General features: G+C 43.2%; 1 protein-coding gene across 1 annotated transcript in view; it reads right to left on the minus strand.

Annotated features, from left to right (window-relative positions):
- Positions 1 to 916: 916 nt before the first annotated feature.
- Positions 917 to 18,383, minus strand: part of ARSJ (arylsulfatase family member J) — a 380,674-nt gene continuing 363,207 nt past the window's right edge. Inside the window, exon 2 of the mRNA XM_086962151.1 lies at positions 917 to 3,239. Coding sequence (XP_086818277.1) covers positions 1,838 to 3,239 — 1,402 coding nt within the window. The 3' untranslated portion in view covers positions 917 to 1,837. The remainder of the gene's footprint in view (positions 3,240 to 18,383) is intronic.

The following is an 18,383-nucleotide window of genomic DNA, read 5'->3' on the forward strand; positions in this document are numbered from 1 at the left end:
TTTGTGCAGGAAGGTGCCCCTTCCTTCACAAAACAATCTCCCCATGGCACAGGAGTCCTTGCACCATGGTGCAAGGCTGCCTGCTGTGGCGCATGGCTGCTGTTTCTGCGCAAGCGCTGGGACGAACACAGGAATGTGACATATCATTGCAGATATGTCACATTCCTGTGCTCTGAAAATGTCGCAGCGTGGCGCAGCCAAAGGGATTGCGGTGCCATGCTTGTAGATCTGCCCCTGAGTGTACACACAGCTTTGTGGCTCGATCTCCTAAAACCCAAGAGCCCGATTCACAAAGGGCCTCCACACTCGTGGCAGAGGCCCCGCAGTTATGGTGGGACCTCATGCAATGCAGAGGTCCTGTCATGAGTGCAGGTCCCACCACAACTATGGGGCATCTGCCATGAGTGCCGAGGCCCTTTGTGAATCGGGTCCCTCAGTTGTGAGTTACTGCAGAAAAGATAGAAAGTGAGGGGAGCAGGCACAAGCAGTACATAAATAAAAAAAAGAAGCGCTAGAGGGCAGAAGTAGTGCATTTAATTAGTGCTCAGAGGTTTGGGATATTGATCAACTGGAATGTGGTGGGGTCAGCTTGTTAGAAACTGAGAGGGAGGAGAAAGGTATGTGTTCTTCTGCCAGCACATCTAAACTACATATAATTGATGTCAGCAAGAATACCATTGACACAAAGTTTGAATGCCATAAAAATAAAACATTTTAATAGATAAATAAATTAAAAACAGCTTAGGGCAGTTTTATTTGCACTCATGACTCCTGGACGTTTCACAATCTCTGTATTGCATTATTCCAAAAGACCACTGAGTGAAATATACCCATCTCAATACATTCAAAATCATTAAAGACAATGTGCAACAGCAACAAACAGATGTACCCGATTCCCTTTTTCTTCTTTGGCATAATATTTTAGATCAGTCTTAAAATTTACAGTACGTTAGCCTGTCTGGAATGCACACATAAGGTTCTCCATGGGAGGTGAAACAGAAAATTAAAGTCATCTATACCAAACGCCTCTAACAGTTTCCATATGAAACCACGAGCTCGGTACTATAAACTATTTACTTTAGGCAGGAGGGTGTCATGTTCTATTAAAGTGTTTAAATGTAACATTCACTTTGGCAGCGTGTTTAAAGTGCGGCACTCTGCCGCATCCGTCAGAAAATAATCCCAGGCACGTGCTGGGGGTCTCATGTTCATATCTCTGTGAAATAACATGTTTCCACTTGATCGAAAAATAAGCTTCACGCTACCAAGTGAAGAGAAGCCCCACATACAAATATTTCCATTTTATTTTTGAAAAAGCAGCCTTCTTTATTTAATATTTCTTGCCTACTTTTCTGGCTGAATTTAATTTTGGAAATGTGTCCTTTGCGCCTAAACATGATGAATATGGTATACTCAAATGAAGTCTGTTTATTCTTGGCCTAATATGGTTTCAGTTTCCTCTTTACAAGTATTTTAATATGTTGTTACTTTTCATTGAAAATGTATTATCCAGCATGTTGTGGTGAAACTAGCACTATCGCTTTTTGCAACAATTAGAAGACCCTTTGAGAGCATCACAGGTAATGCTGTCAATTTTTTGGACTATATGTTTTGAAAATTCCCAAAATAACGTTATTTCGTAGCACCGTTACACATTTACAGTTATAGTTCAAGAACTATGTCAAGTTTAGGACACATCACAGTACTTCAATTCTGAGACATTCAAAAACAAGCAATTCATCCCAGCCAACCAATTTGTTAGTGGGTAATTTGGGCATCAAAAAGGCATATATTAGACAATCATTTATCATGAGACATCAGATGCAGAATTGTGGGTCTATCCACCAACAAGACGTGCATGGCAACCTATGGATTTTCCATGTGTTAGGTTTATTTTGGTCTCAATTTTCTTTTTCTTTTTTTTCTCCCCCACCATGCACGTACTTGGCTTCAATTTTTTGTCCACATCTTTGTACCACGGTCCCCACACTCCTCCATTTAAATGAGGGTTACTTCTGGGGTCTTTGGGTGGGTATCTAACTGGGACAGCTGTTTTATTGAATTGAGAAAGTCTCCGCAGAAGCTGCTTCACCACATCTGGATAGGTACGTGAAAGATCCACTCGCTCATATGGGTCAGCTGTGATGTTAAAAAGCCACACCGTTTGTCCATTTGTCCAAGAAATGCGCTCACTATTCCGGCGGCTCAGACCAACATTGCTAAAACTCTGAGGTGGCACCCAGTCACTGTTGCCAGGATTACCTGTGAGAAGTTTCCAGTGATTTACCCTAATCGCTGACTGAATTGCTGTGTTCCATATACCAAAACCTGCTGTCCAAGAACCATTTCTAGCCCTGAGGTAAATGGGATCAATATTGTGAAGGATATCCACTCTAGCGGACCTCCTGCCTTCACTTATAGTCTCCCATATGTCGTAGCCATCTAACTGGATATCTTCATCGATCTTCCCCTCAGCTAAAGTGACCAAAGTTGGGAACCAGTCGGTGATATGCACCAATTCCTTACATACTGAACCTGGATTTGTTAGAAGCGGGCTATGGACAAATCCAACTGCACGGATGCCTCCCTCCCAGTAAGTTCCTTTGCTTCCTCTTAAAGGCCAGTTGCTGCCTCCAGCCAGTGGTTGCCCCCCATTATCTGACGAATAAATAATAATGCTATTGTTATAGTAGCCGTATCTTTTCAAGGCGACAGTGACATTGTTGATTGCTTCATCTAGGCATGACAACATGGCAGCATACCTCCTTCTGTTTATGTTGGTGATTGATCTGTATTTTTCCAGATACTTTCCCGGGGCTTGCAGAGGTGAATGAACTGCTTGGTAGGCTACATATAGAAATAAGGGCTTCTTTGGACTATGAGTGGCTAAGATGTGTTTCACTCTTTGTGTGTACATTTGGGTTGAGTACACACCGTTGTCATGATTCCACGCTGCTTTGTCATTCTCGTACAAGTCATATCCACATATGCCAGGGCTGTCACATTTATAATGCGTGTAGTAATCTCCATTCCCCAAAAGGGAGCCAAAAAAAGTATCAAATCCTCTCTGTGTTGGCATGCATTCTTTCCGATAAAAGCCTAAGTGCCACTTTCCAACCATGTGCGTTGAATAGCCGACCTCCTTTAGCTTCTGTGGTAGGGTTACATTATCCAAAGGCAGGCAGTTGGGCTGAGAGGGCCTTATGATGGAATGCTGAAGGCCAGTGTGTATCTGGTATCTGAAAAGAGAAGAACAAGGCAATAATGAACCAAAGAGCAAGAGTACAGCTTACCAAGCAAGACATGGTCATTGGTATACAGTATATACATACATATATTTATATAACATGATTACGTTTTTTTCATTGAATGTTTGCCAGTAGTTTCAAAGCTTGTATTTGACAGACATGAGGTATAATTCTGAACTATTTCCAGTAATTCCCAGTGCTGAATTCATTTGCAGGATATTAATCTTCTCTAAACAAACATAAAATAAAATGAATGGTTAACACAATATTTTGTCTTAACACAGTATTTTGTCCTTCTTTCAGAGCTGCTTGAAAAAAAGAAAAACATTTTTACAATGACAATGCTACTCTTAGACCTTTAATCAGCACATATCGAACAAGTTCACCCTTGTAGGTCCATTCTTGATGCAAGTATCTACCAATGAATCCTTCCCAGTGTGTGAAAATAAACACTGTAAAAGCAGAACTATGTCTGTAAAAAGATAGTCTCCCACCTTGCTCTTATTTTCTCTCTTTTTATGTGTCTTGTTGAATCTACTTAGGCCAATGTTACAAGCTGCTCGTTAAATTCCCACCAATACGTGAACCCCTTTTTATGCATGGGTCGGAATTATGACTTTGAAGGTATTTAACACATCCAACAGTTATTGGATGCGTTAAACACCTGAACATTGGTTAACGTTTGTCAGGTTTAACAGGGAAAATCTTACGGTATTTACCATGCAATGCGTTCTTTTTGCATTAAACACCAAAAGCTGCATGTTATTCCCCAGAAACTCATAATAGGTGTTATTTATGACACCCGGTAAATAACGACCCCTGTGGCATTATTATTTACCAGGTGCGATTAATAGCACCTACATTTGTAATCAGGCTCTTATAGTTTTAATGCAAAACAAAAAGAAGCATTTCACATAACACCTTTTATTAACCCCTTGCATGCTGCGGCGATCTGCGCCTCTGCGGCAAAATCGCGAGTGGGCGGGTTCATGATGGCCCCCAGCCATCATCAGCACACGAGCGCCGTAGTGCATGACGGATGGGGGCCATCATCAGCATGCAAGGGGTAAAGTTTAACACAAACATAAACATATCTATCAGTGTAAACCCCTGATTACCCTGCCTTCCTCCATGATCCAATAATAGGTATAGACAATCATGCATTGATACCCCCACTTCCATCCCATACTCCATCTCGTGAAGTCTGCACATCCCAAATGTACGTATTTTGTCATCTAGGGAAGGGGTTCTGGCTTCCTGTTGTGTCAGATGGAACTCCTTATCCTGGGCCAAAGCAGCCCATATTTTGTGGTGCTTCTGGGGACAGCCTCTAGCGATGTATATGTGGATTTCCAGGCTCATACTTCTGTTTATACTTGCCTTTCATCTCTCTATGCGTGGGGGATCCTCGTCCTTCCACACTTTGGTGATACCTCTTTTGGCAGCTGCTAAGCCCAAGACGTATGATGGCCACTTAGTATCTATCATTGTCTGTGTCTATAGTGACATGGAGTAGGGTAAATGTGGGATCCCTAGGCAAGATCCATCCTAATATCTTACCCAAGCAGGTGAGCACTCAGTCCCAATAGGGCCTCAATGCATTGCAGTCCCGCATCTAATAAAGAAAGGTTCCCGCAAGCATCCCACATCTTAAACATGATGGAGAAGCTATCACTCCCATTTTCCATGGCTGTTCCATGTAAAGTATACTCGATGTAAGTATTTAAGTTAAATCAATTGAAATTGTGATGCTATTGCTGTCTCCCTAGGGGATGCAAGTGCTTCTCTCCAGTCATCACCTGTTAGTGGCCCCAGATCTACATCCCATGTTGCTCTGAGGTTGTGGAAGGTGTCTTTGGAGCTGATCCTAACTAAGGCTACAGTAGACCTTTGAGATCTTATGGTGATAAGGTCCTCTAGAAGGATATTGGCTGTGATGGGACTGCAGTCTGCAACGAGGGTAGAGAAACTTTGTTTCGAGTAAAGTGTGTGCAGGATTTGGAGATATCTAAAGAAATGGCTCTTGTGCATGTCAGACTCCTATTGGAGATCCGCAAAGGATTTAAGCGTAGTGCCTTTTATAGCGGATGTATGACTCTACGACGAAAGCCAGAATGCCAAAGGCTTTTGTAATGAAGTTGTTATTACAAAACTGTCATTACCTCATCAGTTTCTACAGTGAAAACCAATAACACGACATGCAACAGAGAGCTATTTCACATGCTCTAACTACGAACACCATGAAAACGCGTTCATTAATACCAATAACCATTACATCGCCAAATAGAATATGCCCCATAAACTGGTCTCAAGGTAATATGCATGTGAACAAACATTGCATTTACTTTTACATGATATAGAGTGGTTGAAATGAGCCCAGTAACATTACAGCTTACATGGATATTAATAACTAATGTTCACAGACTGCAGGTAACTGTCATTCCTACGCGCATATGCAGTAAGAGAATGAACAAGTAGTTCTACCTTATTGTCTTGTTAACTTAGAGAACATACTCCAAATCAAAATGATTACATGTTTTCACCCCGTAACGAAAAGCACAAAGTTATATTGCTTTTAAAAAATGTTTGTTCTGTTACATATAAAATCCTTTTAAAAATTGCATTTCAAAACAAATTTTCTTTAAAAAAAATATGCATAAAAGTTAAACATCTAAATGTTGCAGGCCACCAATTTGCAGTCAGTTGCTCTGTGACCACCTTTAGAGCTGGTGGCACCCTGTGCGACAATGTTTGTTGGCACCCCCCACAGGCGCCACCCACAGACTCCCACACTACTACCCTTTAACATTACCCCTATACCAGTGTAGGGTGTCAGAGCACTTTACATCACAAACACTATACAGACTCCCACACTACTACCCTTTAACATTACCCCTATACCAGTGTAGGGTGTCAGAGCACTTTACATCACAAACACTACAAAGAGACAATCAATCATAGGTGTGTAAATGAGTGTATAGAAAATGTTACATAATACAGAGGACTACAAGGTGTAGGAGTGCAGGTGTCACATGTCATCTATACTGGTACACAGTATAGTTTAAGAGTGCTTGGTCTGGAGCAGCACATACTCTGATTTTAAAACATAACCCCATGGATGGGGGTTACATTTAGTATTATTTTTTTTTACCCAAATGAACCCTTTTTGAAACATTAGAATAATGAAAGATGGAGGAAACATCATAATGCTCTAATCTATACCTTGCAGTTTGATTACGAGGGAAAAAGTATAATGTATTTAATTTTCCCTCGTCGTTGTCTGTCAAAAACCTTCCCTACCGGGCCCCACCAAGCCACCGCTCTTACCTGCATGGGGCGTGGCTGCAGGGGGCTAATTTACTATTCAGACTTCACATGAGGGCATCCCTCAGGGCAAGTACTGGACAGTGGCTGGGGATCAAATTTATTATTCCCATTCCGATGGGGCCGTCGCTCAGGGCACGTGCTGGACAGTGGCTGGAGGTCAAATTTACTATTCCCACTCCCCAGGGGACATCCCTCAGGGCAGGTGCTGTACAGTGGCTGGGGTTCAAATGTACTATTCCTACTGCACTGGGGGCGATCCTCGGGGCAGGTGCTGGACAGTGGCTGGGGGCGGGCAAATTTACTATTGCCACTCCCCTGGGTACATCCCTCAGGGCAAGTGTTGAACAGTGGCTGGGGTAAAATTTACTATTCTCACTCCACAGGGGCATCACTCAGGGCAGGGGTTCTGCAGCGGCTGGGGGTCAAATGTACTGTTCCCAATCTGCTGAGGGCAACCCTTGGGGCAGGTGCTGGGCAGTGGCTGGGGGTCAAATTTACTATTCCCACTCTACTGCGGACGTCCCTCAGAGAAGGTGCTGGTCACTGGCTGGTGGTCAAATTTACCATTCCCACTTCTCTCGGAGCAACTCTCAAGGCAGGTGCTGGACAGTGGCTAGGGGGCTAATTTACTATTTTCACTCCGGTAGGGGCAACCCTCAGGGCAGGTGTTGGACAGTGGCTGAGGGGCTAGTTTGCTATTTTTACAGTGATGGGGGCATCCCTCAGGGCAGAGGCGGGACAGTGACTGGATGGCTAATTTACTAACATCAATCCTCTAGGGAGCAACCCTCAGGGCAGGTGCTGGACAGTAGCTAGGGGTCTAATTTACTATTCTCACTCCACTGGGAGCATTCCTTAGGGCAGGTGCAGGAGAGTGACTGGGGGTCAAATTTAGTATTCTCACTCTGCCAGATACTAATTATCAAAAACAACAAGTGATGGACTGAATGTGGATCACTGTCACACATTCCCCCAGTCAAAAGATCTGGGCCCAAATCCATCGTTTTTTTGCACTCCACACCACCCTGGGTTAGACAATGGCGATATGCAAATCAGCTCTGACCCTGTTGCCCCATGGGAACAGTCCAGTCCGAACTACAAAAGCCGTGTCCTTCCCAGAACGGAATCAAGCATCCGAGGACCGGACCGGTTTCGAGGTAACACCTCTCATCAGCCCGGCTAGCTTGACTCCAAGTGGTGTGGAGTGCCTGGGACCCACGTCTGGGCATCCCCAGCGCACTTAGGGCGGCAATTGCAAAAACAACAAGTGATGGACTGAATGTGGATCAATGTCACACATTCCCCCAGTCAAAAGATCTGGGCCCAAATCCATCGTTTTTTTGCACTCCACACCACCCTGGGTTAGACAATGGCGATATGCAAATCAGCTCTGACCCTGTTGCCCCATGGGAACAGTCCAGTCCGAACTACAAAAGCCATGTCCTTCCCAGAACGGAATCAAGCATCCGAGGACCGGACCGGTTTCGAGGTAACACCTCTCATCAGCCCGGCTAGCTTGACTCCAAGTGGTGTGGAGTGCCTGGGACCCACGTCTGGGCATCCCCAGCGCACTTAGGGCGGCAATTGCAAAAACAACAAGTGATGGACTGAATGTGGATCAATGTCACACATTCCCCCAGTCAAAAGATCTGGGCCCAAATCCATCGTTTTTTTGCACTCCACACCACCCTGGGTTAGACAATGGCGATATGCAAATCAGCTCTGACCCTGTTGCCCCATGGGAACAGTCCAGTCCGAACTACAAAAGCCATGTCCTTCCCAGAACGGAATCAAGCATCCGAGGACCGGACCGGTTTCGAGGTAACACCTCTCATCAGCCCGGCTAGCTTGACTCCAAGTGGTGTGGAGTGCCTGGGACCCACGTCTGGGCATCCCCAGCGCACTTAGGGCGGCAATTGCAAAAACAACAAGTGATGGACTGAATGTGGATCAATGTCACACATTCCCCCAGTCAAAAGATCTGGGCCCAAATCCATCGTTTTTTTGCACTCCACACCACCCTGGGTTAGACAATGGCGATATGCAAATCAGCTCTGACCCTGTTGCCCCATGGGAACAGTCCAGTCCGAACTACAAAAGCCATGTCCTTCCCAGAACGGAATCAAGCATCCGAGGACCGGACCGGTTTCGAGGTAACACCTCTCATCAGCCCGGCTAGCTTGACTCCAAGTGGTGTGGAGTGCCTGGGACCCACGTCTGGGCATCCCCAGCGCACTTAGGGCGGCAATTGCAAAAACAACAAGTGATGGACTGAATGTGGATCAATGTCACACATTCCCCCAGTCAAAAGATCTGGGCCCAAATCCATCGTTTTTTTGCACTCCACACCACCCAAAGTGAAAATGAGGAAAAAAGGTGGGGTCTTTCATCATTTGGAAAACAAAACTGTTGTGAACCACACCACACCACCCAAAGTGAAAATGAGGAAAAAAGGTGGGGTCTTTCATCATTTGGAAAACAAAACTGTTGTGAACCAATCAAAAGTGTTATTTTCAGGTCACATGACCCGACGCGCTTACGCTACGCGTCAAATTCTTCCGGGTGCGTTTACGCCGTGCGTATCACGCGGACATGGCTACGTGATACGTCACGATCATGTTTTCGTTCGCGACATTGGCGCTAACGGGATGCTACCCGGTTCGCGCACCGGGGCGCTTCAAATGAGTACGCTCTCCGGGGCGCGCACCGGGAGCGCTCCAAGGCAAAAAAAAAAAATAAATAAAAATAAAAAAATGGGAAAAATTGTAGGGGCTGGTAGCCCGATGTGCCTTTGCTATACTAAAGTGGTTTTTACGAAAATTAACTTTGAAAAAAATATATATTGTGCTACATTGGGCTATATATATGTTAGAGCCCAAATGTAGCCCAAATGTAGCCCAATGTAGCCCAATGTAGCCCAAAGATGGCCACCAGAGACAAAAAAAAACAAATGTAGCCCAAATATCAGCCATATGTAGCCCAACTATAGCCCAATGATAGAATGTACCAGAGTGTTCTAAAGAACAACTAGAGCGTTAACAGTCTTACTTATAAAGTGAGACTTATAGTTAGGAATTAGCATTTAAAAAACCTATGAAATTCACTGAAAAAACCATAGGTTTCACACCAGTTATAGTTAGGAATTAGCATTTAAAAAACCTATTAAATTCACTGAAAAAACCATAGGTTTCACACCAGTTATAGTTACCTGGAAATTTTACTGACATAAAACCATTTAGTTAGTTGGACTCACTATAACTTGCGCGTGTAATGCACTGCTGATGACATCACATATTACATCACTCATGACATGTTCAGTGACATCACTCATGACATCACTGATGACACCATCCTTGTGACAGAGTGACTGACCTCCTTTTACTGTAAAGTAACCCTTGAAACACATATTCAAAAATAGAAACTAACATTTACAAAAAAGTGGAGATACCTATACCAGTTACAACAACCAATTCAGTAATTCCACCATCTATATACACACCAACTCATTCACCAACAGTTCTATGAAGTCATTCATACATATACTCACTTATCATATGTAGTGAGACACCTTTACATCCGTTAACACACCGACAGTCTTCCAAAACTTGCTCACACACATACTCACACATGCAAATAAACTATTAAACATCCATTTTTTTGCATATACAGCTATACACACACTACCACCTTACTTCTAAGGAAACTTACACATACTTACTCTCTTAAACAATCACTTATAGAAACACATACTTATTAAAACAAGAACTCTTTCAATCTCTCACTCTCACATATACTCACTTATATACATCAATACTCACATATACTAGATTAAAACATATGTAGTTACTGATAAAGACACTAGTGAGACAGTCATTCGCTTACTAACACATACATATACACACTCATTCACCCATACAGTCCGGCACAAATGCTGTCTTCAAAACACATACAAACAGTGAGTCAGTCATTGATGCATCTATGTGCTAAGTAACACCCCCACCAAATCAAACAGACAATTATAAAGATACTAAAAAAACATCTAATAACCCATATACACACACATGCAGCTACTCACCAACCCATGTAGCCAATTATACACAAAGTGAAACACTGATACATATATTTAAATATTTAAAAATTACTCGCTAATATATGTATTCACTAAGATACACTTAATAAGCCAGTTAACCAATCAATTTTAAAAAAAAACATTCATTAAAACATGTATTTAAACATTTATTCTTCCATCGACCTTTACATATACATATATAAAAAATATTTATTTTTCAGAAAGATACACATTCATTGGATGGTGTCATCAGTGATGTCATGAGTGATGTCACTGACCATGTCATGAGTGATGTAATATGTGATGTCATCAGCAGTGCATTACACACTCAAGTTATAGTGAGTTCAACTAACTATAACGTGGAATTTCAATGGTTTTATGTCAGTAAAATTTCAAGGTAACTATAACTGGTGTGAAACCTATGGTTTTTTCAGCGAATATATATATATATATATATATATATATATATATATATATATATATATATATATATGTATATATATACATACATATATGTATTAAAAATATTTTTATTTATATTAATTATTTATTAATTTTAATGTTATTCAAGTATTTTAAGTATGTTTAAGTTAGTTATCTTTATTATTTCATTAATTTTAAATTACCTGTTTGGAGATAGGAAGTCGATATTTTGGTATTCTATATTTTGTACTTGATATTTTTGTGGTTCTATATTTTTGCCATCGATATTGTTTCAGTGATCCACAAATATTTGCAATTAAATTGTGAAACTGCTAAAAATCCAGTTTAGAGGGAGGTGCAAAAGCTAACAATGCCATAGAGGGTTGGTACAATTTCTTCAATAAAGCATTTGGCAAACATCATCCGAACCTATTTCATCTCTTGGAAATTTTAAAGCAGAAACAAAGGGGTCCATTAGGATGGCGGGCGGAAACAGTCCGCCCGCCACCCTAACGGAGATCGGGACCGCCCACCTAAAGGGCGGGGGTCCCGACATTGGCATTAGGATGCGCCCGCCACAGTGGCGGGCGCATTCCTCAAATTAACATTGTGGCGGGCGGTGCTCACTGCACCGCCCGCCACAATGTTAAAAACAAATGCACGCATTTGCATAATCGAAGCGGCAGGCACCGCGTGGTGCCTACTGCTGCGATTATGCAAATGCAGGGAGGGTACCACAGGTACCCCCCCGTGTGCCACCCCCCTTTGGCAGTCACTCTGGGGGCCCACAGGGGCCCCCCAGAGTGAACACCGCATGCTCTCCCTTTTCCGCCCCGGCCGCTATGCGACCGGGGTGGAAAACAGGCGGGCGGTCTTTCTCACCGCTGCGGTCCCCTCCGCCATCGTAATATGGCGGGGGGGGAATGCAGGGAAGGATGTCGGGCGGATTGCCTCCGCCAGGGTGGGGGTGGCCATCGCTACCCTGGCGGAGGCAATCCGCCCGACATCCTAATGGGCCCCAAAGTGTTCAAGAAATTAGTATTGTACAATAACTGACATATTTCAAAAAAGAGTAAGGAAATGTCCCGGGCGCACTTAGGACAATAAAGCAAAAGACACAGATATGATAAACAGAATGCAGAACAAATCAAACATTCACCTCTAGTCAAGAGACCTGGGTTAAATCTATCAATCTTTGCTCACCATGCTTTCTCCACCTAAGTGCACTGTGTATGCCCAGACGTTAGTCCCAGCCTCACTGTGCCACTCAATTCAAGCTAGCATGGCTGATGAGGGGTGATACCCCAAAACCGGTCCCAGGATGCTTGTTTCTAGTCCAGGTGGGACCTAGCCTGGTAGTCTGGCTGGACATGGGAAGCAGGGTCAAGACAAATTTGCATATGGCTGGTTTCAAACTGGGATGGCATTGTGCGCAAAAAAAAATGGATTAAACCCAGATTTGTGGTTGGGGGTGAATATTTGATATGTTCAGCATTTTGTCCAACATTTGTTCTTTTTGCTTTTGTCACCCTAAGTGGGAAGGGTATGCCCAGATATGGGTCCCATGCTTACTGTGCCATTGGATTCATGCTAGCCTGGCTGATGAGGGGTGATACCTTAAAACCTGTCCCAGGATGTTTGTTTCCGGTCCAGGGACGGTCCAATCTGTGGTGGCATTGTAAGTAAAATAACTATGGATTAAACCTTGATCTGTCACTGGGGTGAATTTTTGATTTGTTCAGAATTCCGTCTATTATTTGTTCTTTTCACAGTCGCTGCCTGGCAGAGGTCAGGTGGCACTGTTCCTGAGTCCAGAGCTGAAAGGAGGGTCTAGTCTAGTCAATGGGTAAATGAGTTTTGTGTGATGTGTTTAAAAGAGTTTTTCAGGGAACGTGTCTGGCCCAGTATCTTCCCTGATTGGAGTCATGTGAGGACTTCTGCCAACTCTTCTGTTGCGATGTTTCCCTAGCTCTGCAGAGTCTTCCCTCCCCAATGGAGCCATTGGCAGGTCTCTTATGAACTCCTGCAGGGTCATCTGGTCAGGTCGACTCTGGTCTGACTATAGTGTGATGTAGTGGGAAGCAAAGCACTGGGGTATGTCCACATTTCATATCACATTCATTCTCTTATTAAGAATTTGCACGATAGGCTCTGGGTGGGCGGCATTTGGTGGACAACCAGGGAAGAGTCTTGCCCCCCACTGGAATATACAGTATTGCATAGCAAAACCCACCATTGACGCCCGGTTCATTAGCATTTGTTGAAGGATCTATTGTGTATGTATGGAATTTCTAAGGAGGCTTGGTGTACAGAATGTCATTAACTACCATTCCAGATTCAGTATACGGGATTCGAGATCAGACATTTTTTGTTGTTGCCAACGTTTCTTACCCAATATGTGACTTATAACATCCCCTCACAGGGTGGTCTTCATTGCCTCCCACAGAGTCACAGGAAAGTCTACAGACCCCTTGTTCGACTTTAGATATTGAGCAATAGCTGTGTGAATGCATGCCCTGGACTAGGCGCCTTGCAACCCCTACACATTGAGGCAGCAGTTAGCTTCCCACCCCAGCCCCAGTAGCTCCGTTGGGGAGTGGCCAATCTTCTAGCTAATATATGGGTGTCCATTACCCTGTGTGTTTCAGAGCTTGGCATTTTGAAGTAATCTTAGTGTGAAAAGACATTATTTGCTCCTGAATAATGTGTGTAGCACCTCTCTCTGGGGTGGAAGGACATCCATGCCTCTAGGAATCATGTGAGCTTGTACACAATCTCCCCAGAGAATTTGTTGAGGGTAGAATTTGCAACCCCATTCATGTTCCCACCCAGGATCCAGGGCCATGCCAGGAATTGTGTCACTAGCGCTCCCAATGTGGGTACAATGTCAGTGGTGAGAGGTGGGGGTGCATATATACTAAGGATTAGGTTTAGGGATTTATAGAGCGCATGGTTACCCACAGGCATTCAGTGCTATAACAGGTAAGGGAAACTATCTGGTGTGAGAATTAGGGGTGTTTTAAGTTTCTTTTTAAAAGACTGTTCATTTTCAATCAATCAGAACTCTGGGTCCATACTGTTCCAGAGTTTGGGCACCAGGTGTGAGAACGATAGGTTACCCATAAAGGAGGCCAGCCACTGCTATGTATCACCTCTCCCTGTCTTGCCACATCTGGGTCGCTTTAAATTCCACACAGTGGTGGATCAGCAATGCCACTCTTTTTGACCCACTAGTAAAGCCCACATCGAACGCTTGTGAGTATCCCATCCGCACCAGAAATGGACACCTATTACCTACCAGGTCTATCTCTTGTAGAAGGAGAACATTGGCTCCATATCATTTGGCCATTCCCAGGATTGCTCCCCATTTTACTGGGTCAAGGAAACCAATGATATTCCATGTAAGGAGGTGTAAGTGATTGTAAGGCCGGACCTTATTGGCGGCTAACTTGTCAGGGTATATTATGGCAATCAGAAGTTACAGGAGGCAGGAGCACACTGGAATATGGCTTGTCCTGTCTGGGTGTCTGTGAGATAAAACGTGAACAAATCCCCTGCTCCTCCCCTCCCGACACCTTGAAAACACCTGGAAAACTAGGGGCCTCTGTGTGGAATGAACTGGGGACAACTACCAACCAGGCATATAGACTACAACTTTGTCCCCTTGTGCCAACCTCACCCTCTCTGTCCCCATAACTCAATTTAAACAAATGTCTGTAGGGTAGGGGACTTCTGCTGCTGCAAGTGGGTCAGACATGGAGCTCAACCAGACCCCTAGAAGCCACCCTCTGAAGCCACCCTTTGATGTTTTCCATTGGTGTCTCAGATCATCTGACAAACTACCCATGGAGCACTGGCATCTTTGGTTAGCCTGGGTCATATGCCAGTGTACACTCTTGCCCACCTGTAGACCCCCCTCGACTCACAGAGCCAAGGGGTGCGGAGCGCTGAAAGTCTGGTCTATCTTCTGCCTATGACCAGGCAGCTTCTGGTGTGTCAAGTAAGAGAGTATTGTTGTTGAAGATTACTTTGTGGTCGGCTGGGAAAAGAAACACATACTAGATCTGGATGGCCCTCAACTTTTGTTTCACTTTGGCCTCACGCTTTGGAATACTCTCCGGAACCCCTTGATGACACTATATGCACATATTACACAGTTATGCAATATGTATTTTGAAGGCAGATAAGGCAAATCTGTCAATAAAAGTGCACAAGATTGGAATGGCTTAATGTTAAAAGATACGTTCCATGTTAACTTGTCGATGATGTTGAAAAGTCAGATATGGCAGCATAATTTAATGTAATTTTGTATTATTTGTTTTGTAGAGCACACAAGTACTGGTAAATATTTTTGTAGAAATATTTTTTACCTACAGAATCAAAGCCATAGATCGGCATTTCAAATTACTGAACGGAATGAAGCAACATTTTGACTAAAACAATTGCATCTCTTTTGGGCTCTCATATCAACGTCATGGTACTGAGTCGCCCAGCATGCACATGTCCACAGCGCCCTGAGGTCCAGTGATGCAATCTCTTTTGTGTATCACCCATGGACATCATTTAGAGGTCACTAGGGTTCTCAGCTGCGACCCCTGGTTGGGCCCTTGACACCCCTGACCACCTGAGGTTGCAAAATCAGTACCAAGAACACATGTCACATTTCTTATTTTCAGCACGTTTATCTTGTTACTAATAGTGAATAATATTCTATTATTCACTATTGGTGTAAACAAAAATGGAGCACACTTACCTCGAAGGGTACCTCTGGTGGCAGCCGTGGTAAGTAAAAATGTTTTTAACATTATGTTGTAAAGATATATGTTTAACAGTATGTGGTGTATGTGCTTGCGGGTGAGAATGTGTTTATGTGGGATGACTGTGTATGTGTGAGCATGTGTGTATGTTTAAGCATATGCAAGTCAGTGAAAGTGAGTGAGAGTCAGTGACAGGTAGTGAGTGAGACTGTGCGAGATTGAGGCCGAAATTTCTATTCTTTGACGCAAGGCAACGCTGCACCAAAGTTGCTGTACTGTCTTACGTCAAAGGGAAAGAGAAGAACTGCACCATATCTACCAAGATATGGTTCATTCATTCTCTCCCTGGGCACTGATGCACTTTTGACAGCCCATGCCAATGCACAAACCCTAGCGCCATAGTGCAAGGTTGTGTGCATTCTCTGAAGCAGATGTTTTCTACTGGAAGGAGCACCTTCCAGTGCAAAAACTATACGTTAAGGCTGTTCCCACTTTGTATGTGTGCTGAACAATGCAGTACAAATGAAAAGTAGGAAAAAAGAAAAGTGTGAAAACATTTCTCCTCATATGCCTGTCTTCAGGAGTCATACGATTTTGATCACATTCCTCTCTGCCAATGTGTGTAGATAGAGATTTGCATCAAAACCTATGGGTGGTTGCATGGGAATGCCCATGCACCATAGGAGCCCCACTTGGCGCAAAAACCCAAAAAGAAGTGCTTAGCGCAATTCTGTGTTAATATGGAGTCCTATGCAGTGCAAATCAGAATTTATGTTGGGTAGTAAGTTCCATCATAACATTTTGCACCAGGTTTACTTCACAAAAGTGAAGCAAGCATGGTGCAAAGTGTTAGTAAACATACCTCTAGGTGTCAGTAAGTATGAGGGTGATCAAGTGTGAATGCAAGTAAGTGAGTGAGAATGAATAAGAATGAGCTCAAGAAGGCGTAAGAGAGCGTGAGTGTGATGTTAGGGTCATGTGACATGCCTTCCTGCAAAAAAATCTGGGTCAAGGGCCAATTGATGTCACTTCCTCTGATGTCATTAAGGTCAAAGGGTATGTGATGTCACTTCTGCTATCCCTGGCATTTTGGTGAATCGCAGCCCATGGCATTACCTACTTCTTACAGGAACTGATGATCATGAATTAAGTGGTACAATAACTGATGGCAAATGCATGATTTGGGAGACAACAGAAGTTGATACTGTAAGTAACCCTTTTGTGAAATTTCGAAGTCATTCATTCAGAAGCAGCAAACGCCCATGTTAAATTGCACGTGTGAAAGGACGTGATATCATTTCCTGTATTGATATTGGCGTCAAAGAGCAAGTGATAATTATTCCCCCTACTCTATAATTTCTGTAAAATTTTACCACCAATCATCCCCACGTTTGCATAATCAGTAAATGTACCCTCTCCTTTTTATCAAGTGCAAGTACAAAGTTCATTTTACCACTTTTGCTTAAGATTTGCTATTCTGATCTTCCTTACAATACATCTGGCCAGTATCATAGCATATTGCCTTCTCATTATGCCATTTTAACTGCTGACGTAAGCGGAGTGATCTAGTATAATGAACTGTCTGAAGACAAGGTGTTCAATTTCAAGTCACGATTTGCAACACTAATTCTCTACGTCATCAATATTTGGTGTCATTTACAACTAATATCATTCAAATATTTGACATTTAACATGAAGATATCAGAATGGCATTTCCCACACCCTTCTTCTAAAGGTTACAGTTATGCATAATAATATTATTTATACAGGTTTGCACTTTTCAGAATACACTTGATTGCAGCTTGTGCTTCGTGCATTCTGATGTGTGAAAATGACAAGATTCCATTGCTACTAAGCTGTTGACAAAAAGATGCCTTCTATTGAATTGTTATAGACAATAAAATCAAGAAAGGCTGATTTTGAATAGGGGGAATAATTGAAGCACTGTTCAACGGAACACGTGTAATATCGAAGCAAAAGTGTTTCAAACAAACGAGTGCCTGTGTGTTCCTTTAAAGAAAAGTGAATAACTTTAACACTAAAGTCTGAAAATGTGCCTTCATTCAATTGCAAATGTTAGTCAGGGGCGCATCACTGGAAGACTCAACACATATCACATTGGCTTTCTCGGTAAACAACACGCTCATATACAGTTTCTGAAGTTCTGAATGTTCTTATGAAGTATAACAAACTATTATGCGAGTGGACCATGGGTTCTTCCAAGCTAAGGGACTTGTTGTCATCACTGTGTACATCAGAGTTGCGTAATTCTATTACTCTCATAGACACCATGATAAATGGACCAGTGTGCCAAAAAGAGTACGCGAGATGGACGCTACTGTGGACTAGTTTGGTTGTCCGCATCACCCTCTGTAAGATGTTTCTGAACCTCTGTTTGTAGACACCACACAACCAACCATGCATCCCAGGGATGCTTCAGGATGCATGTATGCAAGACCTGGCGTTGTATTACATCAGAGCCCCTGAGGTGCAATGGCTTTGTGCTGCTGCTTTGTGTGTCCCTGCAGCACTTTGGTATTACAGAAGGTGCTGCAGGTG

The sequence above is a fragment of the Lissotriton vulgaris genome, chromosome 3_1 (genome assembly GCF_964263255.1).
Source record: "Lissotriton vulgaris chromosome 3_1, aLisVul1.2, whole genome shotgun sequence".
NCBI lineage: Eukaryota > Metazoa > Chordata > Amphibia > Caudata > Salamandridae > Lissotriton > Lissotriton vulgaris.